Consider the following 26,325-nt stretch of genomic DNA (forward strand, 5'->3'; position numbering starts at 1 on the left):
GTGGAGGATCGATCCAAATGTGGGTCTAACCAACAGTTAAAGTCACCACCTAAGATGAACATATGGGAAGACATATCTGGGAGTGTAGAGAAAATCGTTTTTTTTTAAATCACCATTGTCCCAATTAGGAGCATAAATATTAACGAGAAGTACGTTCGTATTGAGCAGCCTACCACTGACATTTATGTATCTACCATGGGGATCTGCGATCACATTAGAACGGTATCGATCTGTGAAGTAAAATAGATTGATCGTGAAGACATCACAACTATGAAATAACACATATGGAATCAAGCAGTAACCAAGTAGTAACCAAAAAAGTGTTAAACAAATCAAAATATACTTGATATTTGAAATACTTAAAAGTAGCCACACTTTGCCTTGATAACAGCTGTACACACTCTTGGCATTCTCTCAACCAGCTTCATGAGGTAGTCACCTGGAATGCTTTTCCAACAGTCTTGCAGGAGTTCCCACATATGCTGAGTACTTGTTGGTTGCTTTTCCTGCACTCTGCGGTCCAACTCATCCCAAACCATCTCAATTGGGTTGAGGTCAGGTGATTGTGGAGGCCAGGTCATCTGATGCAGCACTCCATCACTCTCCTTCTTGGTCAAATAGCCCTTACACAGCCAGGAGGTGTGTTTTGGGTCAGTGTTCTGTTGAAAAACAAATTATAGTCCCACTAAGCGCAAACCAGATGGGATGGCATATCAGTGCAGAATGCTGTGGTAGCTATGCTGGTTAAGCGTACCTTGAATTCTAAATAAATTACTGACAGTGTCACCAGCAGAGCACCCGCAACACCATCACACCTGCAAAAACTTTACGGTGCAAAACTTAATGGTGGGAACCACACATGCGGAGATCATCCATTCACCTACTCCGCGTCTCACAAAGACACGGCGGTTGGAACCAAAAATCTATCATTTGGATTCATCAGACCAAGGACAGATTTCCACCGGTCTAATGTCCATTGCTTGTGTTTCTTGGGTCAAGCAAGTCTCTTATTATTATTGGTGTCCTTTAGTAGTGGTGTCTTTGCAGCAATTCAAACATGAAGACCTGATTCACACAGTCTCCTCTGAACAGTTGATGTTGAGATGTGTCTGTTACTTGAACTCTGTGATGCATTTATTTGGGCTGCTATCAAAGGTGCTGTAATTTCTTATCCTCTGCAGCAGAGATAACTCTAGGTCTTCCTTTGCTGTGGCGGTCCTCATGAGAGCCAGTTTCACCATAGCGCTTGATAGCTTTTGCGGCTGCACTTGAAGAAACTTTAAAAGTTCTTGACATTGACTTGCCTTCATGTCTTAAAGTAAGGATGACTGTCATTTCTCTTTGCTTATTTGAGCTATTCTTGCCATAATATGGACTTGGTCTTTTACCAAATAGGGCTATTTCTGTATACCAACCCTACCTTGTCACAATACAACTAATTGGCTCAAACGCATTAAGAAGGAAAGAAATTCCACAAATGTACTTTTAACAAGGCACACCTGTTAATTGAAATGCATTCCAAGTGACTACCTCATAAAGCTTGTTGAGAGAATGTCAAGAGTGTGCAAAGCTGTCATCAAGGCAAAGGGTGGCTACTTTGAAGAATATAAAATATAAAATGCATTTTTTGGTTACTACATGATTCCATATATGTTGTTTCATAGTGTTGATGTCTTCACTGTTATTCTACAATGTAGAAAATAGTAAAAAATAAAGAAAAACCCAACAAAATCTTTCTAAAGATTTTTAGCAAATATTTTGATAAATACGTGTGAAAATGTATATGAAAATATATTCTAAAATACATTTTCAATGTACTTCAGATTGTATTTTGAAATACGTTAAACACACAATGCATTTAATATATATTGTGAAATACATTTTACATACATTTATATATACATTTTGTAATATATGTTGGAATGCATTTTTTTAACACATTATTTGGCCAATATGAAATATTTCACGTTTTCTCATTTTTATTCCCTTATGGGCTGCGTTGTCAGAAAGATGAGCAAAGTAAAGAGGAAAGAAAGAGAGGGAAAGAGAGGCAGCAGGGTTGAGAGAGAATGAAAGCGTGAGGAGAGAAGGATACAGTAAGTGAGTGACAGGCTGCACCAGTGCTTCTGTTTTCACACTTCTGATTACAAAATATAGTCATAGAGAAAAAATTAAAGAGAGGGAGAGAAAGAGGGATCAACACAATCAGAGAGCAAGAGTGGTGCCTGTGGTAGTGGTTCCCTCCTCCTCCTCCTCTCCACCTTGAGCCAGCTGTGTTGGCCAGGCTCCAGAAAAAATATGAACACATAGGAGCTGGATGTGGCAGGGAGCACCGCCCTTGTAGAGTTTCCACTGGCTGAGTGGCATAATCTGAGCATTCCATGACCTCAGTACTCACGTACTGGCCTGGGGCTTTATGGAGGTTTACCCTTCTGTGTGTGAGAGGAGAGGCAAAACAAGAGGTGAGAAACAGAGAAACAGATTGTCTCTGTATGTGTAGTGGTTGGCAGATCCACAATGTGACTTACTGTGGCTGTCTCTAGTTTAAAACCACTGATATTAGTTGGGATCGTTCTTCTGCCTCCAATCACTCTCCTGTCAAATTAAATATTTCCTCTCTAACATCAGACCACCCTTACCTTGGGCTACACCTCAAAACCAACATGGACACATTTTATTTCTCCTTCTCAAACTTTAAAATGTATCCATGTTTGTTCCATCCCCTCTCTAACCTCTGGTGACATTTGGCCCCTGACCCACGCCTTGTGTGTGACCCCTGCAGGCTACATGGTCCACAGTGCCTCATACGATGACGTCCTTAACAACAGGTGGTCCTCCAGTGCATCCAGCGGCTCACATCTGGCTGTTGAAAACCTCAAACCTAACTCCAGGTGAGAATATGCTCTCTGTGTGTGTGCGAGTGTTTACGGCGTCTTTCACAATGGGCTGCTTATACAAACAAAGGATTTGCGAGATGTTACGGCTTATATATTCTTTACCCATGTGTGTGCGTCTGGGGAGGTGTTTGCCTGCGTGTTTGCGTCTGTGTGTAAGTATTTGTACCTATAAATCAAATCAAAATGTATTCATCACATGCACAGAATGCAGCTTGCGCAGACTTTACAGTGAATTGCTCGCTTATGAAACATTCCCAGCGATGCAGCGTTTAAAAAATAATAATACGACATAAAATAGTAACCAACATGAAATGTATCAAATAAAATAGACAAGAATGAAGCTACAGTATATACAGGGAGTCCCAGTACAGGATCAATGTGCAGAGATACAAGGTACTTGAGGTAGATATGTACATGAAGGCAAGGTAATGTGACTAGGCACCCGGATAGATACAGTAATAATTAGAGTAAAATAAAGAACAGAGTAGCAGCAGCATATGATGAGTGTAAAAGTGTGTGTGTGAGGGTGTGCATGCGTGTATGTATTTGTGTTTGTATCGTGCCGGTATGCGTATATGTCAGCAGAGGGTCCTCAAAGGAAGAAAGGGAGGACCATCCTCCTTAGTGGATTTCAGAAAAAAAAAACATTTCAGATAATACTACACTCAGTATATTCACATCACCAAATAATTGGTTCAAACACACTGCTTTGCTATGAAGGTCTACAGTAATGTCGTGACGTGACTATCATTAATGTGATGATGGCTATTTTATCAAATCAATTAACTGTGTTTAATTATTAAATGAATCACGTAACAATTAACTCATTAGTAACTTGGGGCACAACGGAAAAAGTTTGTTTAATGAGTTACCGTTTCCCGAATTAACAAAAAAATATATCAGAATATATCGTTATTATCACGTTCTGACCTTAATTTCCTTTGTTTTGTATTCATTATTTAGTATGGTCAGGGCGTGAGTTGGGGTGGGCAGTCTATGTTTGATTTTCTATGATTTGGGGATTTCTATGTTTCGGCCTAGTATGGTTCTCAATCAGAGGCAGGTGTCATTAGTTGTCTCTGATTGAGAATCATACTTAGGTAACCTGGGTTGCACTGTTTGTTTGTGGGTGATTGTCTATGTTGATTGCTTGTTTCGGCACAGTTCTCATTAGCTTCACGGTTGTTATTTCGTTTATTGTTTTTGTATAGTGTTTTCTTTATTAAAATTCTTGATGAACACATACCATGCCACATTTTGGTCCTCCGATCCTTCTCTCCTCTTCAGATGAAGAGGAGGACGACCGTGACAGTTATCATATTAGTCATCCATTAATTATTATTACCTCATATCAGTCTCGTTCTGAACGTTGTTGACTTCAAATCTGCATGAACCCTAGTCTAAATGCCGATTCAGCGATACACAAATTTGCTTCATTATTTATTTACTAACTAACTAAATAATCACACAGAATGACAATCACACACACAGGATAGATTATACGTTGATTACTAACATAATACAATGGGAAGTCCTTTAGTGGACTAACCCGATATGGCGGCTTGGTACACAATGAAAAGGGAGGGGCATGTAAAGGAGAGGGAGAGACTGTAAGGATTGGAGGGAGGGAGTGTCGTAAGTGGGATATAAATATCTGGATGGGACAAATGTTGGTTTGTCTGATTACAGCTGTACAGAACCTCTGGGAAGAATTCAAATTGGTTAAAGATTCTCCAGTGTCCGCGAGTTATTTACTCTGAAAAATAAGAACCTAACAATAGTAATATGAATACTTTGCACATGAACGACCGCTCATTCGAAAATAATTGCAATGTATATATATATTTACGTGTGTATATCTTTGTCATCTCTCTGTTGAAATCGCCCGGTCCGTCTGTGGAGAGTAGTTTGATAGAAGTTTGTCAACCAGAGACTCCTTTGTGGTTGTAGCTTCTAGGTCTAACAGTGTCTGTTAGAACGGTTCCTCCAGAGATGTACCACACGGTGTTCAGAGAGGCTTGTTAGAATAGATCTTTTAGAGGTTTCTATGGTGGTGAAAGGAAACTGTGCTTTGTCTTCGGCCAAGTTTCCTAGGCTAACAGTACTTAAACAGCTGCAGACTGAATGTTCCTGTGTAGTCTTCATCTTCTTCACTCGGGAGTTTCAGAGGGTCCCACCATTTTTTGGACTTGTAGTTTTTAATCCATTTCATGAAGTGTGGACCAAATCCTCACGTTCTCTGGTCTCAATGGTTGATTATTCAGGGTACAGCTAGGATCACTTACCACACCGGCAGCGACCCGACATTTTTCAGTCTGTGGTAAATTTCATTAGCAGTCCTTTTATGCACTCTGGAAAAATGGGGCATTCCATACTGTTGACATAATGTCTGTGCTCACGTGGACGTGGTTACTGACTTGGTAAAACTTTCTATGACAAATTTTATCTCATTTCGAAGGCTAAAATCATCTTGCTATCTTTTCACAAAGAGTTTTATATTTAATCATATAAGATTAAAAACATTTAGATGTAAACCTGACTCCTTGAATGCGTACACTTTCAGAGATACAGTTATTTAGTTAAACCATCCTTAAAGATATCACAACTAATTTTACATGATTATTGATTGGAGCCCCAACAACCATTTCCCACATTATTTATTTTAGAAATATTGTTTCAATATCCCATCTTTTGATGTTAAAATACTGCAACGCTTCTCTCTGTTGTAACACTCAGACATTCCACTCTCAAGAGAGAGAGGAGGGCTCTCTTTGATCCTCACCTTGGAGGGAAAGTCATGACAGTAGCCTCAACTAGCTTCCATCCTCCTCGGGGTACATTGACTTAAATACAAAACCTAGGAAGCTCAGGGTTCTCACCCCGTTCCATAGATTTACACAGTAGTTATGACAACTTCCGGAGGACGTCCTCCAACCTCTTAGAGCTCTTGCAGCATGAACTGACATGTTGTCCACCCAATCAAAGGATCAGAGAATGAATGTAGTAAGCATAAGCATAAGTTACAGCTAGCTAGCACTGCAGTGCATAAAATGTGTAATAGAAATAAGGCCATGCTCATAAAAAAATAATTGTCCTTAAACAACACGATCACCATTGGCGTGTGTATTGTGTGTGCGTGTGTGCGTGTGCGTGTGTGTGTGTGTGTGTGTGTGTTTGTAGTGTTTTTGAATGTGTGAGGGTTTTGTGTGGGAGTGACAATGTAGTGTGTGTGTATATGGTCTGTACAGTTGGAAGCCGGAAGTTTACATACACTGGTTGGAGTCATTAACACTCATTATTCAACCACTCCACAAATGTCTTGTTAACAAACTATAGTTTTGGCAAGTCTGGTAGGACATCTACTTTGTGCATGACACAAGCAATTTGTGCATGACACAAGCAATTTACAGACAGATTATTTTACTTATAATTCACAATTCCAGTGGTTCACAAGTTTACATACACTAAGTTGACTGTGCCTTTAAACAGATTGGAAAATTCCAGAAAATGATATCATGGCTTTAAAAGCTTCTGATAGGCTAATTGACATACTTTGAGTCAATTGAAGGTGTACCTGTGGATGTATTTCAAGACCTACCTTCAAACTCAGTGCCTCTTTGCTTGACAGCATGGGAAAATCAAAATAAATCAGTCAAGACCTCAGAAGAAAAAGGTAGACCTCCACAAGTCTGGTTCATCCTTGGAGCAATTTCCAAATGCCTGAAGGTACCACGTTCATCTGTACAAACAATAATACACAAGTATAAACACCATGGGACCATGCAGCCATCATACCATTCAGGAACGTGACGCGTTCTGTCTCCTAGAGTTGAATGTACTTTGGTGCGAAAAGTGCAAATCAATCCCAGAACAACAGCAAAGGGCCTTGTGAAGATGCTGGGGGAAACAGGTACAAAAGTATCTATATCCACAGTAAAAACGAGTCCTACATCGACATAACCTGAAAGGCCACTCAGCAAGGAAGAAAATCCAAAGCCACCATAAAAAAGCCAGACTACAGTTTGCAACTGCACATGGGGACAAGGATCATACTTTTTGGAGAAATGTCCTCTGGTCTGATGAAACAAAAATAGAACTGTTTGGCCATAATGACCATCATTATGTTTGGAGGAAAAAGGGGGAAGCTTGCAAGCCGAAGAACACCATCCCAACTGTGGCAGCATCATGTTGCCAGGGTGCTTTGCTGCAGGAGGGACTGGTGCACTTCACAGACTAGATGGCATCATGAGGAGGAAAATTGTGTTGATATATATATATTTTTTGAATATTTTATTTTTGCATTTTCCAATTAAGAACATTCAAAACAAAAGTGAAAAGATATTAGACAACGATAGGACAAAGTGACAGTAACAGACGAGCGTAACAAAAAAATAATTATCATTATATATACAAACATACAATAAGAAAAAAATAATAACGAGACATTGGATTACCTGCCGTAGGCTACATATTATACATTACGTGTGAAACATTATGTGAGGATTATATATAGATTCAATCAATGAGATGTGGGGGGAGATTCTCCATATAGTCAATAAAAGGTTGCCAAATTCTCTAAAATGTCTTTAACTTATTCCTCAAGCAGTAAGTGATTTTCTCCAAAGGGATACAACTATTAACTTCCGATAGCCACATTGCAACTGACAAGGAGGAATCCAATTTCCATTTCAAGGCAATACATTTCTTGGCAATCGCTAGCAATATTTCTGTTAGCTTTATAGTATGGCTTTGCCTAAGATTGGTGTTAGTAAAGTTACCCAGTAGACAGACCTCCGGGTCTAAAGGGAATGCAACCCCGTGAATTGAGGATATGGTATTGCATACCCCCTGCCAGAAACCGTGTAGTTTTGAACACTGCCAAGTGGAATGGAGGAATTTTCCTTCATCTGAGCCACATCTAAAACATAGGGAGAATATATCTGGGTTGAACTTGTGCAGTCTAGGTGGGGTGATGGAGGAAATGAAACTGGATCAGTCTGTATCTGGAGTTCAATGTGGATGTAACACCATCCCTGCATAGGTCACTCCATAGATCCTCATCAAGATCAATACCCAGATCTTTTTCCCATCTAAATCGGGGTTTATCTAGCCCAGGCAGTGTTAGTCCTGACATAAGAGCATCGTATACACGGGAAATGGTCTTGAACTGTGGTTGGTCTGCGTGGCAGAGTTGTTCAATAGGTGACATCTTAGGTAGGTTCCATTGTCCCTTCAGAGTCACTCTAATAAAGTTTCGTAGTTGTAGGTAGCTAAAGAAGTCCCTGTTAGGCAAGTGGTATTTCTGTTTCAGCTGATCAAAAGACATAAGAACTCCCTCCTCGTAACAATGTTCCAGAAGAGTGATCCCCTTATCAGACCATGGTCTAAAGTTACTATTCTGGAAAAACATAGGGATCAATCTATTGTTCCATAAAGGGGTTTTAGGGGAAAGGAATCTCTCTCGTCCGAACAGCTCATGCAGTTTGCACCATGCCAGGACAGAATGTATGATTAAAGGGTTGTCTGTGATGGTTTTTATAGCTTTTCTGTCCCATTTGTAAAACAATTCTGCCCCAGTGTCATCATTTACCTCAAGCTTTTCAATGTTCAACCATGAGGGAGAGGGACCATTGTCAAACCTCTGAGCCAGAAACCTAGACTGTGCAGCCCAGTAGTACATTCTAAAATTGGGGAGGTTTAAGCCCCCTTGACTGTAATCAATGGTCAGTTTATCCAGGCCAACCCTAGGGGTTTTGCCGTGCCAGATAAACCGTCTGGTCAGCTTGTCGAGAGAGGAAGAAAATGCTGCGGGAACAGGGATAGGGAGAGATTGAAACAGATATAGAAATCTGGGCAGGACATTCATTTTAATTACATTGATTCTACCCAGTAGAGTGAGAGGTAAGTCCATCCATTTTCCATTTAAGGTCAACCTCCACCCTTTGCAACAAACTGGCCAGATTGAGTTTATAGAGGTTGTTCAGATTACCATCCACCATTATGCCCAAATATGTGAAGCCCATAGGCGACCATCTAAAAGGAAACTTGTGCTTGATGGTAAAGACAGACAACCGTAAGATTTCACTTTTATCAAAATTGACCTTATATCCAGAGAAAGAACTATAACACTGTAGTAGGATCTGCAAGTGAGAGAGGGAGTGTTCTGGGTTTGTTAGAAATAAGATAAGGTCATCCGTAAAGAGTGATAATGTATGGGTATGGGGGCCCACCTCAAAGCCATGTATGTCAGGGCACGTTCTAATAGCCTCAGCCAAAGGTTCGATGGCGAGGGCAAAGAGGTGGGGGCTAATTGGGCAACCTTGTCTGTTCCCCCTATAAAGAGGGAACAAGGAGGAAGTAATCCCATTGGTAGCAATCCTAGCTTTAGGAGATTTGTAGAGTGATTTTATCAAATTTACAAACACAGTACCTAAAACGAACTATTCCAAGACGCGAAAGAGGTATGGCCATTCAACCCTATCAAAGGCCTTTTCGGCGTCGAGGGAGACTGCGACACTAGGTATTTTGTTTTTGTTAGCAAGGTGAATTATATCAAAGAACCTTCTGAGATTATTGGAGGACAATCTATTAATTATGAAGCCAGTCTGATCTGGGTTGACCAACAGGGGAAGACATGACTCCAGACTCTTAGATAGCATCTTGGTGACCAGTTTACAATCTGTGTTAAGGAGAGAGATTGGTCTAAAGGAGGCGCACTTTAGCGGGTTTTTCCCTTTCTTGTGGATTACAGTAATCACTGCTTGAGAGAAGGACTCTTGAAAGCAGTTGTCTTCTCTGGCTTTTTTAAGTACCTCCATAAGGTAGGGGACCAACAGCTCCCTAAATTCTTTATAGAACTGTGGAGGGAAACCATCCTCCCCAGGAGATTTATTAGAAGGTAAGGATTTAATGGCCTCCAACAATTCAGGAACTGAGAAGTGTTCACTCAGGCGCTCGCTGTCTTCACCTGACAGGCATGGGAGGTTGAGAGAGGAGAGAAAGGAGTCGATCTCTGATAGATCATCGCTTGATTGGGAAGTGTAGAGGTCTTCATAGTATTTCTTAAAAGTATTATTCATTTCAGTAGGGATTAATTGTCCTCATACTTTCCTCTGCTTTCAGTTGCCATGCCAATACTTTGTGAGCGTTCTCTCCAAGCTCGTAACAACGCTGTTTGGATTTAGTGATGGCCCTCTCAGCTTGATATGTGTTCAGAATATTATATTAAAGTTTTTTATTTACCAAAAGCCTGTATAGATCTTTAGTCGGGCCTCTTTGGTAGGTTTTCTCTAGCTCAGAGATTTCAGATTCAAGGGCACTCAGTTCCGCACCATGTTTTCTCTTCAGCCCTTTAGTATAGGAAATAATCTGTCCCCTCAGATAGGCCTTCAATGTGTCCCAAAGAATGAAGCTGTCAGGGGCGGAGGGTTTGTTTGTCAAAGTAAAAATATTGATCTGCTTTTTGATGAATGCACAAAATTCAGGTTGTTTTAGGAGTGTAGAATTTAGTCTCCATCTATATGCTCCATTTACCTTGGTAGGAATGGAGATTGATAATACCAGAGGAGAATGGTCACTAAGCAATCTGGGGAGATTCTCGACATCTAACACTCTTTGAAACAGTTGTGTCGAAAGTAAAAAGTTATCTATGCGTGGGTGTGTCTTGTGTGGGTGTGAATAAAAAGAGTAGTCCCTATCCTGTGGGTGCAACTGTCTCCAGATGTCTAGTAAATTGAGATCTTTCATGAATGACATGGTGAGCTTGCCGGCTTTGGTGAGGGTTTATCAGAAGACCTATCAAGAACTGTATCTAAGCAAAAATGAAAATTTCCTCCAACCAGTAGCCATCCTGGTGGTGCTTGAGCGACCTGAAGGAAGACATTCTGAATAAACCTATGGTCATCGAAGTTAGGAGCATAAATATTCAATAGGATCCAAGACTCTGAAAACATATGCCCCTGCACCAAAACAAACCTGCCAGAGGGATCAGAGATGGTGTTGTTAGAGCAGAAGGGGATGTTTCTACTTATCAAAATTGCAGTTCTTCTTGCTTTGGAGTTAAAAGAGGATGCAAAAACTTGTCCTACCCATTCCCTCTTCAATGTCTTGTGTTCACTGGCTGTAAGATGTGTTTCTTGTAAAAACACAATGTCAGCCTTTCATTTCTTAAGGTATGTATAGACTATTTTCCTTTTAATCGGGCTGTTAAGGCCTTTTACGTTGAATGTGACATATTTTAGTGGATTAAGCATAGGTTGGGTTTCAAATATGTAACTGAATGGAAATCTATCATATGCAGATAATTAGGAAATGTTTCAAAAGTGACCTATGTGTCTCTTTAGGAAGGAAACAATAAACATAGAAAAAAGGAAGAAAAAAATGTATAAAAATCTCACCCACCCCGATTGTCAGACTAAAACAACAATCCCAACAATCAAACATGAATACCCTTGTAGAGATACGTTGCTGCTCGCTTTCCATCTTGCTCTTACTAGCTAAACCTTGGCGTAAACTAAAACCTGCGAGCTCTCTAAGTTGAAAACAAATGTTGTGAATAGATATTTATGGCTGAATATTTAATGCCCACGGTAAGGGCTGCTTGAGTCTCATTTCGGAAGATTAACATAAATGAGGGGGGAAAGCAGTGGGCCTTCGCCCAGTGGATATGGACTAAACCAAAATATACTCTCCTGTAAATGTAATAGAACTCACCCCGGAAAGATACGGTTAGTTGAAAATGTACACATCAATTATAGTGACCGAGAGATACCAGCAGTTCAGTCCGGATAAGAGAAAACAAACAAACTGCATTTTATCCCCCAGAGAGACCGTCCTGGCTCAGACGTTGCATTTTATCCCCCAGAGAGACCGTCCTTGCTCAGACGTTGCATTTTATCCCCCAGAGAGACCGTCCTGGCTCAGACGTTGCATTTTATCCCCCAGAGAGACCGTCCTGGCTCAGACGTTGCATTTTATCCCCCAGAGAGACCGTCCTGGCTCAGACGTTGCATTTTATCCCCCAGAGAGACCGTCCTGGCTCAGATGTTGCTCAGTTCTTTGAAAAAAGTGTGCACTTCTCCCGGTGTGTTGAAGAGATGGCTTCGGCCTTTGTACTGAACATTCATCCGCGCAGGGTGGATGAGGTAGCCGGTGATGTTCTTCTCCTTCAGTGCTTTGGCGGCAGGTCTGAACTGCTTGCGACATCTGGCGAGATCCGCGCTCATATCTGGGAAAAGGCTGACCCTCTTTCCATCGATGGTGATGTCCCCTTTGGCTCTTGCGAGTTGCAGTATCTTCTCTCTGTCTTGGAAACGGAGGAACCTGATCAGGATGGCTCGTGGGGGCTCATCTGGCCAGGGTTTCGGCGCTGATGTTCTGTGGGCGCGTTAGATTTCCAGCAGCTTGGTGAAGTTGATTATGCCTAGGACCTCCGGGATCCATTGAGTGAAGAAACGGACCGGGTCACGGCCCTCGCTGTCCTCTTTCAATCCCACCACACGGATATTACTACGTCTACTCTGGTTCTCCATCTGATCTACCTTGTTTTTGAGGTAGGCATTGTCCTTTTGCAGTTGTATCAAGACCTGGTCATGTTGAGCGATGGTATCTTCAACTGTGCTAATGCGCAACTCTGCCTCAGTCGTTCTCAAAAGGAGATCATTCATGGAGCATTTCAGGTCGTCAATGGAAGAATGGAGTTCAGCCATTTTCTTATAAATTTTCATAGAAAGACCTCTGTTTACCATCCTGAATTTCCCGGAGGAGAGTAGCCAGCATGTCGGCAGGCTCGCAAGAGACTGCTGAGAGCAACAATCTGGAACTGTCGTCTGAGTTATGAGGGCTAATGCTAATCTTGCTAGCTGTAGCGTTATCGTTATCTTGGGAATCAACAACGTTTTGGTTGTCCTTCTTGCCTCTCGGTTGGAGGTCCATGGCTCTTTGTGAAGGTAAGTACTTGACAATTTATCAGCCGATGTTAGAATATTGTTTCAACGTTGTTATTTAGGTAAAAATAGAATAACTTTGAAGAGCTCGGTTTGTCAACGTCTGCTCAGCTCCGCGGCATCACGTGCTCCTGTGTCCCCCCCCCCTTAAAAGACCTAGATGCACTATTGTAAAGTGGCTGTTCCACTGGATGTCATAAGGTGAAAGCACCAATTTGTAAGTCGCTCTGGATAAGAGCGTCTGCTAAATGACTTAGATGTAATGTTAAATGTGTTGATATATTAAAGCAACATCTCAAGACATCAGTCAGGAAGTTAAAGCTTGGTCGCAAATGGGTCTTCCAAATGGACAATGACCCCAAGCATACTTCCAAAGTTGTGGCAAAATGGCTTAAGGACAATAAAGTCAAGGTATTGGCCTTGACCTCAATCCTATGGAAAATTTGTAGGCAGAACTGAAAAAGCGTTTGAGAGCAAGAAGGCCTACAAACTTGCCTCAGTTATACCAATAATCTGTCTTAAAATAAGGTGATTTTTACGAGGATTAAATGTCAGGAATTGTACCATTAATTCACTATTCAGCAGTCTGGCTATTTATCAGTCTTATGGCTTGGGGGTAGAAGCTGTCTCGATGCCTGTTGGTCCAAGAGCCGATGCTCCGGTACCATTGGCCAGACGGTAGCAAAGTGAACCGTATATGGCTTGGGGTGGCTGGAATGTTTGGCAATTTTTTTGGGCCTACCTATAGGGTATTGGAATGTGCGTTTATATGATTATTGTTCCCGGTAGGTCTCAGTGATGTTAGACACATAACATGTGTTCACTGTATCTGTCACTGTGTGTGTAATTCTATGCATGTGTGTGTGATGTCAGCCCCAGTCAGAGACCAGCACTGTGTGGTATTGTAATACTTATATACAGTAAGTTATTAAGAAGCCCTCAGAGTGATGTAAATCAGAGCTAACTGGGTAGAGGCAGGTTTGAAAACACGTTTAAATCATCCTGAAAACATGATGTACCAGCCAAAAGTTTGGATACACCTACTCATTCAAGGGTTTTTCTTTATTTTTACTATTTTCTACATTGTAGAAAGTGGAAACTTAATGCAGAGCAGGTGTGTCGATAAATCACGAGCAGGAAACCTGACAGCTCTGTAACAGGAAGACACGCAAATGCACACACATACACAGTTCTGGGTGTTAAACAGAGCAGGGTGTCTAAGGGAGACACAGGGTCTGGCAGGGGGTGGTGTGCGTTTGTTAGCTCTTCCAAGTAGCCATAAAGCTTTCCCTCCATGGTGCCAGACCCAAGTCAACGATTCAGACCCGAGCCAACGGTTCACGCTCATGTGTTAGCCATGCATATATGTAGGCCTACACAAATCAGCACACTTTGTTACTGTCACACACACACAATCTCACACTTGATGAACTGTCCCACGAACATCACACACACTCGCTTAAACACTCATCTATTGCCACTGCGGGGACACACACAGACAGATGTTCCTAAATACATAACTTTGGAATGTAGAAGCCTACTGTGCATGCATTTGCTCTTGCTCTGTGGTTTGTGTGTCTGTCTGTTTGTGCATGACTGCATATGACTTGTGCGTGTGTGTACATTCATGAGTAAATACTTTGTGTACGAAAAGCGGATAGAGTGATTGACAGTTTATAATTGTTCATGAAAGGTTCACCTGAGTCTGGGTGTGGCTGTCTGTAAGGATCCATCTAAAGGCATGTATACATTTCAGTCTCTCTGCACTGTAGCAACACTACCCCTCGTCTCCACATACACACACGTGCACAGCGCATGAGCACACGCACACGCGAATGAATAATTCACAAAAAAAACAATATTTTGTCATTAGTCCACACTTTCTACATTGTAGAATAATAGTGAAGACATCAAAACTATAAAATAACACATGGAATCATGTAGTAACCAAAAAAGTGTTAAACAAATCAACAAATGTTTTGTATTTGAAATTCTTCAAAGTAGCCACCCTTTGCCTTGATTGACAGCTTTGCACACTCTTTGCATTCTCTCAACCAGCTTCATGAGGTAGTCACCTGGAATGCATTTCAATTATCAGGTGTTCCTTAGTGAAAGTTAATTTGTGGAATTTCTTTCATTCTTAATGCGTTTGAGCCAATCAGTTGTGTTGTGACAAGGTAGGGGTGGTATACAGAAGAAAGCCCTATTAGGTAAAATACCAAGTCCATATTATGGCAAGAACAGCTCAAATAAGCAAAGAGAAACGACAGTCCATCATTACTTTAAGACATGAAGGTCAAGTCAATCCGGAAAGTTTCAAGAACTTTTAAAGTTTCTGGAAGTGCAGTCTCAAAAACCATCAAGTGCTATGATGAAACTGGCTCTCATGAGGACCGCCACAGGAAAGGAAGACCTAGAGTTACCTCTGCTGCATAGGATAAAAAATTACAGGACCTTTGATAGCAACCCAAATAAATGTGTCACAGAGTTCAAGTAACAGACGCATCTCAACATCAACTGTTCAGAGACTGCGTGCATCAGACCAAAGTAACCACCACTAAAGGACACAAATAAGAATAAGAGACTGGCTTGGCCCAAGAAACACGAGCAATGGACTTTAGACTGGTGGAAATCTGTCCTTTGGTCAAAATTTGCGATTTTTGGTTCCAACCGCCGTGTCTTTGTGAGATGCAGAGTAGGTGAACAGATGATCTCCACATGCGTGGTTCCCACCGTGATGCATGGAGGAGGAGGTGTGATGGTGTGGGGGTGCTTTGCTGGTGACACTGTCTGTGATTTATTTAGAATTCAAGGCACACTTAACCATCATGGCTACCACAGCATTCTGCAGTGATACGCCATCCCATCTGGTTTGCGCTCAGTGGGACTATCATTTGTTGTTCAACAGGACACTGACCCAACTCCAGGCTGTGTAAGGGTTATTTGATCAAGAAGGAGAGTGGTGGACTGCTGCATCAGATGACCTGGCCTCCACAATCACCAGATCTCAACCCAATTGAGATGGTTTGGAATGAGTTGGACCGCAGAGTGAAGGAAAAACAGCCAAAAAGTGCTCAGAATATTTGGGAACTCCTTCAAGACTATTGGAAAAGCATTCCAAATGAAGCTGGTTGAGGGAAAGCCAAGAGTGTGCAAAGCTGTCATCAAGGCAAAGGGTGGCTACTTTGAAGAATTTAAAACATAAAATATATTTTGAATTGTTTAACACTGTTTTGGTTAGTACATGATTCCATATGTGTTATTTCATAGTTGTAATCTACAATGTAGAAAATAGTAAAAATAAAGAACAACCCTTGAATGAGTAGGTGTGCCCAAACTTTTGGCCGGTACTGTATATGAGAACATTTCTCTCTTTCTGCCTCTCTCTGTGATTTTCACTCTTCCCTTTTTCTGCCTCCTTTTCTCTTTTCTTTTCTGATATTTTGGTCAGTTTCCACATGGCTCCAGTAATTGGATCCAGACCGGCAGACTTTACGTTGTTAAGGATTTGGGTGGAAATTAGCGGACTGTGAAATTACTGTATGTAACCCTACAGCAGGGGGAGAACACACAAAGACACACATTGTCAACTATATGGACAGATTGCAAAACCTCGTCTCACGGTGTTGTTTTGAATATGAGGGTATTAAATAATTCCTCCCCTGTACAGTATGTATTTAAAACACACTGAGACTAAAGTGAAGTGACCTCACCCTTACAAACCCCCAAATATTTAAAAACTGCTTGAAAAAAACGTGGTTTCCGGACATACTTGAAAAAAACGTGGTTTCCGGACACGCGTGAATAGATCACGTGAATTTGTATTTATTTTTGTATGTGTTTTTCCCTCATGTGAAAAGAAAAATTCCCCACATTGCATTTTGTTCTTCACAACTTCCAGCTATATCTGGTCTCCCATCCAGGGACTGAGCCTGCTTAACTTCAGAGGTACCAGCAGTGGGATGCAGGTTTCCATGTTGCTAGAATGAATGTGTCAAACCTCGCAACTGGAAAAAAAAGGCAGTGAAAACAAAGGCCAGGATAACAAAACCAAAGATAGGGAAAATTTGTTCTTAGATTTCAGAATGATTTCCATAAAATATTTGGTTTTGCTTTGGGGTTTTTCTCTTTGAAATACTATTCATTTTGTTCTCAACTTTAGAGGTTTTGCTTGATATTAATGGCACAAAGTAACTCACTTACTAGAGGATTGCACCATATATTAAATAACACTATTCCTCCATTAACACTATTCCTCCATTGTGGAAATGTGAAAGCAATGTAGGAGATTATAACACAATATACAATGGAAGACAGAAGTTTACATACACCTTAGCCAAATACATTTCAACTCAGTTTTTCACAATTCCTGACATTTAATCCTAGTAGAAATTCCCGGTCTTAGGTCAGTTAGGATCACCAGTTTATTTTAAGAATGTGAAATGTCAGAATAATAGAAGAGAGAATTATTTATTTCAGCTTGCATTTCTTTCATCACATTCCCAGTGGGTCACAAGTTAACATACACTCAATTAGTATTCGGTAGCATTGCCTTTAAATTGTTTAACTTGGGTCAAACGTTTCGGGTAGCCTTCCACAAGCTTCCCACAATAAGGTGGGTGAATTTTGACCCATTCCTCCTGACAGAGCTGGTGTAACTGGGTCAGGTTTGTAGGCCTCCTTGCTTTTCCCCACACTTTTTAAGTTCTGCCCACAATTTTCCTATAGGGTCGAGTTCAGGGCTTTTGTGATGGCCACTTCAATACCTTGACTTTGTTGTCATTTTGACCCAACTTTGGAAGTATGCTTGGAGTCTTTGTCCATTTGGCAGACCCATTTGCGACCAAGCTTTATCTTCCTGACTGATGTCATGAGATGTTGCTTCAATATATCCACATCATTTGACTTTCTTATGGTGCCATCTATTTTGTGAAGTGCACCAGTACCTCCTGCAGTAAAGCACCCCCACAACATGATGCTGCCACCCCTGTGCTTCATGGTTGGGATGGTGTTCTTCGGCTTGCAAGCCTCCCTATTTTTCCTCTAAACATAACAATGGTCATTATGGCCAAACAGTGCTATTTTTGTTTCATCAGACCAGAGGACATTTCTGTAAAAAGTATGATCCTTGTCCCCATGTGCAGTTGCAAACCGTAGTCTGGCTTTCTATGCCGGTTTTGGAGCAGTGGCTTCTTCCTTGCTGAGGGCCTTTCAGGTTATATCGATATAGGACTCATTTTACTGTGGATATAGATACTTTTGTACCTGTTTCCTCCAGCATCTTCACAAGGTCCTTTGCTATTGTTCTGGGATTGATTTGCACTTTTCACACCAAAGTACATTAATCTCTAGGAGACAGAACGCATCTCCTTCCTTTGCGGTATGACGGTTGCGTGGTCCAATGGTGTTTATACTTGCGTACTATTGTTTGTACAGATGAACGTGATACCTTCAGGCGTTTGGAAATTGCTCCCAAGGATGAACCAGACTTGTGGAGGTCCACAATTTTTGACTGATTTCTTTTGATTTTCCCATGCTGTCAAGCAAAGAGGCACTGGGTTTGAAGGTAGGCCTTGAAATACATCCACAGGTACACCTCCAATAGACTCAAATGATGTCAATTAGCCTATCAGAAGCTTCTAAAGCCATGATATAATTTTCTGGAATTTTCCAATCTGTGTAAAGGCACAGTCAACATAGTGTATGTAAACTTATAATTCACTGTATTACAATTCCAGTGGTTCATAAGTGAAATAATCTGTCTGTAAACAATTGTTGGAAAATGACTCTTTGTCATGCACAAAGTAGATGTCCAAACCGACTTGCAAAACTATAGTTTGTCAACAAGAAATGTGTGGAGTGGTTGAAAAACGAGTTGTAATGACTCCAACCTAAGTGTATGTAAACTTCCAACCTCAATAGTATCTGGTAAAAGATAATAAAAAGAAAAAAAACATACTTTTGTATTTTTTCATACCATCATTTTTTAAATGCAAGAGAAAGGCCTTTATGTGTTATTCCAGCCCAGGTGCAATTTAGGGTTTGTCCAGTAGATGGTAGCAGTGTATTAGCAAAGTTTTAGACTGATCCAATAAATCATTGGTTTTCTGTTCAAAATTTTGTATCAAGACTGCCCAAATGTTCCGATTTTGTTTATTAATAACTTTTCATTTTCAAAATGGTGCACTCTCCTCAAGCAATAGCATGGTATTCTTTCACTGTAATAGCTATGGTGAATTGGACAGTGCAGTTAGATTAACAAGAATTTAAGCTTTCTGCCAATATCAGATATGTCTATGTCCTGGGAAATGTTCTTGTTACTTATAACCTCATGCTAATCGTTAGCCTACGTTAGGGGACACCGATCCCGAATAAGTTTAATTGAAACATTAGCAAAGGCTTCTTCCTACCAAAGTTTTAGTTTAAAGCTCAGGGATGGGGCTGGAGAAATCAAATCAAATCAAATGTATTTATATAGCCCTTCGTACATCAGCTGATATCTCAAAGTGCTGTACAGAAACCCAGCCTAAAACCCCAAACAGCAAGCAATGCAGGTGTAGAAGCACGAAATGCAACCTATCTCAAATCCATAGACTATGCTAAGGACTGACCAGCCATGATATAAAAAATTATAGGTTTAACCATGTTTTTAGGTTGTTCACATTTACTTTGTTTACAAACATTGCATTAAAGCAAGCTTATATTCTGGGTTCTGGTGGAGTAAAAAAAAGTGAAACTAAAGTAATGATGAAAAATACGTTATATTCTTCAAAAATCAATGGGTACATGTATATTTATAAATCCAAAACTTTATGTAGAATTGAATTGCCCCTTTAACAGGCAGTGACCTTCATACAGCAGAACTATGTCGCCATTTGAATGTGATTCATTAACCTGTCCCCCCAAAAATGTTAGCTGTCCACACTTCTGCGAATGTCCCGTAAAATCATTCCCCGGTCCTGCATTTTGGGCTTTTTAGTTGTGGTCACTTTAGTTCCACCAGGGGAAACATTGCTACTGCTAACACCATGTTAACACCATCTTTCACATGTGGGGAGAATAACATTATTTCAACCCCACATGTGAACTTGCAATTCAATATGTGAAAAATGTATTTTCGCATGTGAAAGTTTTCTTACATGTGAAACTCCACATTTTATTTTCATTTTCAGATGTGGAATTGCAAGTTTGCATGTGAAAATAAATTGCAGTTTCACATGTTAAAACATTTAACTTGATCAAATGTGATTTTAAAATTTGAAACTGCAAAATTGACATGTCGTTTTTTTGTAAGGGCAGAGCTCAGTCAGGAGGGACATTGTGTCATATAGGAAAGCTCTCAGTGAGAATTTGCTGACTTAAGGACTTTTTTCTCTTCCTCCCTCCCTCCCTTCCCTTCCCTCCCAAACCATACAGTACCTCTCTCCCTCACTCCCCCACTTTCAATCTACTCCATTCCCCTTCTTTCTTTCCTTCTCTCTCCCTCCTTCTGTCACTCCTTTTATCCCTCTTCAACACATGCCAAATTACCATTTTATTGCGTTCTGCTCATTTTAGATTCATAAGAACATAAAAACAGTCTTCTCTTAATTCTACGAGTGCTGCCTCCCTTCCGGACATCGAGTGCTGCCTCCCTTCCGGACATCTGTTCTAGTCATTAGAGTATAAATACATTTCATGTGGCAACAGAGTCCTGTCTAAATGACTCTTTAACTCCTAGATTAATGACTATACACACACTCTGTTTTGTCTTATTTTACCTCAGGTACTACTTCAAAGTGCAGGCGAAGAATGTCTTTGGGCTGGGACCGGTCAGCGATACAATCACCTATGTCACTGAGTCAGGTCTGTATGAGTATTAGGTCAGGTTACTAGGGTCAGTTTTACTTTGTGCCTGCGCTAAGGCCACATCAACCTGAGTTGTCTGTATCCTCCCGTTTTTAGTTGATGTATAAATTCAGTCCCAGTTCATGTCTCTCATTTAAACACATTTTTAAAATCTTTTTCAGACGACCCTCTTCTTATTGAACGACCACCTGGTGAGTGGTGTCGATAGTTCTCATATATTACTCAAAACTTCTTGGCTTATACTCTAGTCCAGACCAACATTGCTTCAGATCATTTGAAGAAACCCAAAATGACAGCTGGAGTGAGCTTGTGAGGAGTTAACAGTCTGTGGAGAGACATACATACAGTTGCATACAACTACACTTACATTTACTGGACTTGGCAGACAGCCATAGTGGTAAAACGTTGTCAAAGTAGAGTTTTGATATTCATTGTTTTTAATTGAGAGAGTCAGTCAGGTATTTCAAAGAGGAGGGACAAGGGGACAGGCACTGGTTCCCTCCTCAACCCTCTCTCACCCTTCCCCCTCCCCCGGGTGCTATGCACAATGAGTGGAGGTGATTTACTGTGTATCTGAATAGGAGAGACTGGCATAGTGCACACTGTCAGTAAAGGGGTTGTAAAGGAGTTGAGTGTAGTTAGTCATGACTAGCTTTGTGAGAACTGACAGGTTGAGTGTAGGTACAAATGACTAGCTTTGTGAGAACTGACAGGTTGAGTGTAGGTACAAATGACTAGCTTTGTGAGTGTAGTATTGTCAAGCACTCTGTCAGATAGAGGAACTGTCATTAAAGATATGCTGAACGCTTAACCTCAACCGTTTTGTAGTATTGTAATATATGCCACTTTTATCCCATGACTTTCTGTAAAGTGAAATCATAGATTTGAGTATATGTGACCCCAAAAGAGATCAAACCCACAACCCTGGCCTTGCTAGAGCCACGGTCTTACCAAATTAGCTACACAGGACAGTCTCCTGTTAATTGCCCCCCTCCCCCACAGGTGGAGAGCCTATCTGGATCCCCTTTTCCTTCCGATACAACCCCCAGCACAGTGCCTGTAAGGGCAGCCAGTACGTCAAGAGGACATGGTACAGAAAGTTTGTAGGTGTGGTCCTCTGCAACTCACTGAGATACAAGATCTTCATGGGAGATGGGCTGAAAGGTACTACTGCTGTAACTTCCCCCTCTCCTCTCTTCCTTTATCAACACAGAATACAAATAATACGCAGCATGTAAAGTTTTGGTCCCATGGTTCATGAGCTGAAATAAGAGATCCCAGAAATGTTCCATACGCACAAAAGCTTATTTCTCTACATCCCTGTTAGTGAGCATTTCTCCTTTGCCAAGATACTCCATCCACCTGACAAATGTGGCATTTCGATTAAACAGCACGGTCATTACATAGGTGCACCTTGTGCTGAAGGACAATAAAAGGCCACTCTAAAATGTGCAGGAATGTCCACCAGAGCTGTTGCCAGAGAATTAATTGTTCATTTCTCTAACATTAACCTTCTCTAACGTTGTTTTAGAGAATTTGGCAGTACTTCCATCCAGCCTCACAATCGTGTATGGTGTCGTGTGGGCAAGTGTTTGCTGATGTCAGCATTGTGAACAGAGTGTCCCATTGTGGCGGTGGGGTTATGGTATGGTCAGGCATAAGCTATGAACACAATTGCATTTTATCGATAGCAATTTGAATGCACAGATATACCGTGACAAGATCCTGGGGCCCGTTGTTGTGCCATTCATCCGCCGCCAACACCTCATGCTTCAGCATGATAATGGACGGCCCCATGTCGCAAGGATCTGTACACAATTCCTGTAAGCTGAACATGTCCCAGTTCTTCCATGGCCTGCATACTCACCAAACATGTCACCAATTGAGCATGTTTGGGATGCTCTGGGTCGACATGTTGGTCAGCATGTTCCAGTTCCCGCCAATATCCAGCAACTTCGCACATCTATTGAAGAATAGTAGGACAACATTCAACAGGTCAACCAATAGCCTGATCAACTCTATGCGAAGGAGATGTGTCGCGCTGAATGAAGCAAATGGTGGTTACACCAGATACTGACTGGTTTTCTGATCCATGCCCCTACCTTTTTAAGGTATCTGTGGCCAACAGATGTATATCTGTATTCCCAGTCAGGTGAAATCCATAGATTAGGGCCTAATGCATTGATTTCAATGGACTGATTTCCTTATATGAACTGTAACTCAGTAAAATCTTTGAAATTGTTTCATGTTGTGCTTATATTTTTGTTCAGTATACTTCTCTCTTTCTCTCTCAGTTCAAGTCTTTTCTCAATTGAAGTAGCTTTATGATTACTCCTAATATTCCTCTTTCTATTAATAATCTCTTAACCACCATCTCTCCCCCTTCTGCTTTTCCTTCCTTCACTAACACCCATTTTGCGCTCTCTCTCTCACTCTCTCTACATTTCTCTTAATCACACTTTCTCTCCCTCTTTCTCTTCTACATATTGTGTTTTATAATTTTTGGGAATATGTGGTAGCCGACCAGGCTCTGTCTCATTACTTAATATAATATTGTTTGAGAGTGTGTTCTGTTGTTAAGCTTTGACTGCTCTTTCTCGCCCTCCAGAAACATTCTACAGTATAGCAGACACATTCGGTCATGGGGAGGACCACTGCCAGTTTGTAGACTCTTACCTAGATGGGAGGACAGGCTCCCCCAACCTCTCAATGCATCTGCCAACAGCACAAGGTAAAAAAAATATATAATAATCAAACTTCCAGAGTTCATCATTCGCCTACAGCCTTTTGTAGGATTGTTTTCATAGTATTCAGTAAAGAAATATTCTCACAGATTAAGTTCCAGAGTCTTGATTATATACAACCTCAATATCCATGCTCTAGAAACAGTCAGAATCATCTAACGAAGCATTATAAATGTTGTGGTACGTCCATTCATAATGCATTATAATCATTTGTCCTGTCTGCCCCTGTGCAGGTTACTATCGCTCATACAGGCAGGAGCCAGTGAACTTTGGACCTATCGGCCGGCGTACGCCACATCTCTTCGGAGGATGGTATGAGTGCGGGGTGCCCATCCCTGGCAAGTGGTAACACAGGGGGTCACAAAGAGTTCGTCATCGAGGGCAACCCAACTCCATCCTGCTGCAGCCTTTCTCATGCTGTTACTGACCCCGCCCCCTGGAGATAAACTGTTGCTAACCACAGCAGAAAGACAACAACATTGCAAATGTATATTACTTCAGATTGAAGAGAATATAATACTTTAAACAACAATTAATATTTCCATGTATTCATTAACATGCACTTTTATAAAAGCAGTCTGTATATGAGGGAGGAAAAGCATGTACAGTGGCTTGCGAAAGTATTCACCCCCTTGGCATTTGTCCTATTTTGTTGCCTTACTACCTGGAATTAAAATGTATTTTGGGGGGGATTTTATCATTTGATTTACACAACATGCCTACCACTTTGAAGATGCACAATATTTTTATTGTGAAACAAACAAAAAAACAGAAAACTTGAAAATGTGCATAACAATTCAAAGTCAATACTTTGTAGAGCCACCTTTTACAGCAATTACAGCTGCAAGTATCTTGGGGTATGTCTCTATTTAGCTTGGCACATCTAGCCACTGGGATTTTTTTGCCCATTCTTCAAGGCAAAACTGCTCTAGCTCCTTCTAGTGGGATGGGTTCCGCTGGTGTACAGCAATCTTTAAGTCATACCACAGATTTGATTGAGGTCTGGGCTTTGACTAGGCCATTCCAAGACATTTAAATGTTTCCCCTTAAACCACTCAAGTGTTTCTTTAGCGGTATGCTTAGGGTCATTGTCCTGCTGGAAGGTGAACGTCCGTCCCAGTCTCAAATCTCTGGAAGACTGAAACAGTTTCCTCAATAATTTCTCTGTATTTAGCACCATCCATCATTCCTTCAATTCTGACCAGTTTCCCAGTCCCTGGAGATGAAAAACATCCCCGCAGCATGATGCTGCCACCACCATGCTTCACTGTGGTGGTGTTCTCACGGTGATGAGAGGTATTTGCTCCAGACATAGCGTTTTCCTTGATGGCCAAAAAGCTCAATTTTAGTCTCATCTGTCCAGAGCACCTTCTTCCATGTGTTTGGGGAGTCTTCCACATGCCTATTGGCAAACAAACAATGGCTTTTTTTCTGGCCACTCTTCCGTAAAGCCCAGCTCTGTGGAGTGTACGGCTGAAAGTGGTCCTATGGACAGATACTCCAATCTCCACGTCAGGGTTATCTTTGGTCTCTTTGTTGCCTCATTGATTAATGCTCTCCATGCCTGGTCTGTGAGTTTTGGTGGGTGACCCTCTCTTGGCAGGTTTGTTGTGGTGCCATATTCTTTACATTTTTTAATAATGTATTTAATGGTGCTCCGTGGGATGTTCAAAGTTTCTGATATTTTTTATAACCCAACCCTGATCTGTACTTCTCCACAACTTTGTCCCTGACCTGTATGGAGAGCTCCTTGGTTTTCATGGTGCCGCTTGCTTGTTGGTGCCCCCTTGCTTAGTGGTGTTGCAGACTCTGGGGTCTTTCAGAACATATATGTGCAGATCATGTGACACTTAGATAGCACACAGGTGGACTTTATTTCACTAATTATGTGACTTCTGAAGGGAATTGGTTGCACCAGATCTTATTTATAGTATAGTCTAAAAAATGTAGAATGTTTTCAAACAAGTACTTTTTTTCATTTCACTTTACCAATTTGGACTATTTTGTGCATGTCTATTACATGAAATCCAAATAAAAATCCATTTAAATGACAGGTTGTAATGCAACAAAATTGGAAAAATGCTAAGGGGGATGGATACTTTTGCAAGGCACTGTATTACTATTGCTTAGTTTAACTTCTGTCTTCCGGATCAGAAAGTGTCCTTGTTTATTCCCATTCCCAACTATTGCCGATTGCCGAGTCAGCCCCTGGCATTATTTATCTCATCAAAGTGCACCTGTGATTATGATATCACTAATGAAATGGAGATCATGTAAAAGACCAAAGCACAAACTGAACAGTACTAATGGGAGCTAAGGGTTTGTATGTGTGTTTATTATTAATCAAGATATTTGGTTCATAACAGTAGTATGATAGAGTAATGGCTTTTGACAACTACTTTTGGTGTCAGTTGTTTTCTTGAACATACATAGTGTTTTTATACTCTTTGGTATTTACGAGACGATATGAGAAGTTGGTGTGGAAGTGTTGTATGTATACGGACATTGAAAAAAAACTAATATTTGCTCAGGAATGGTTGGACATTGAATAAAGGTACTATGGAAACCAAGGACCCCCTAAACAGTTCATTTGTTCAGTGAGGATATCTGAATGGCCATATTTAGTGTCACATACAGTGTATTGTTTCCACGTGTAGGTAAACTCAAACTGTCAAAACCCGAGCAAATATATTCAGTTTCAGTTTTACTTGTTCAATTTAGTTTCATAACCTGTCAAAACTATGTATTACACATACAGGGACATACAGTGCCTTCGGAAAGTATTCAGATCTCTTGAACGTTTTCCACATTTTGTAACAGCCTTATTCTAAAATGGATTTTAAAAAATCCTCGGCAATCTACACACAATACCCCATAATGATCAAGTGAAAA

The 26,325-nt window shown here is 40.9% G+C and overlaps 1 protein-coding gene across 1 annotated transcript in view; it reads left to right on the plus strand.

The window, feature by feature from the left end:
- LOC115107505 (fibronectin type III domain-containing protein 1-like) overlaps positions 1-26,003 on the plus strand; it is an 84,395-nt gene extending 58,392 nt beyond the window's left edge. Inside the window, exons 18-23 of the mRNA XM_065008915.1 lie at positions 2,783-2,891; positions 20,607-20,686; positions 20,851-20,880; positions 21,692-21,853; positions 23,298-23,420; positions 23,667-26,003. Coding sequence (XP_064864987.1) covers positions 2,783-2,891; positions 20,607-20,686; positions 20,851-20,880; positions 21,692-21,853; positions 23,298-23,420; positions 23,667-23,782 — 620 coding nt within the window. The 3' untranslated portion in view covers positions 23,783-26,003. The remainder of the gene's footprint in view (positions 1-2,782; positions 2,892-20,606; positions 20,687-20,850; positions 20,881-21,691; positions 21,854-23,297; positions 23,421-23,666) is intronic.
- Positions 26,004-26,325: the final 322 nt, after the last annotated feature.

This window comes from Oncorhynchus nerka, linkage group LG24 (genome assembly GCF_034236695.1).
Source record: "Oncorhynchus nerka isolate Pitt River linkage group LG24, Oner_Uvic_2.0, whole genome shotgun sequence".
Lineage (NCBI taxonomy): Eukaryota > Metazoa > Chordata > Actinopteri > Salmoniformes > Salmonidae > Oncorhynchus > Oncorhynchus nerka.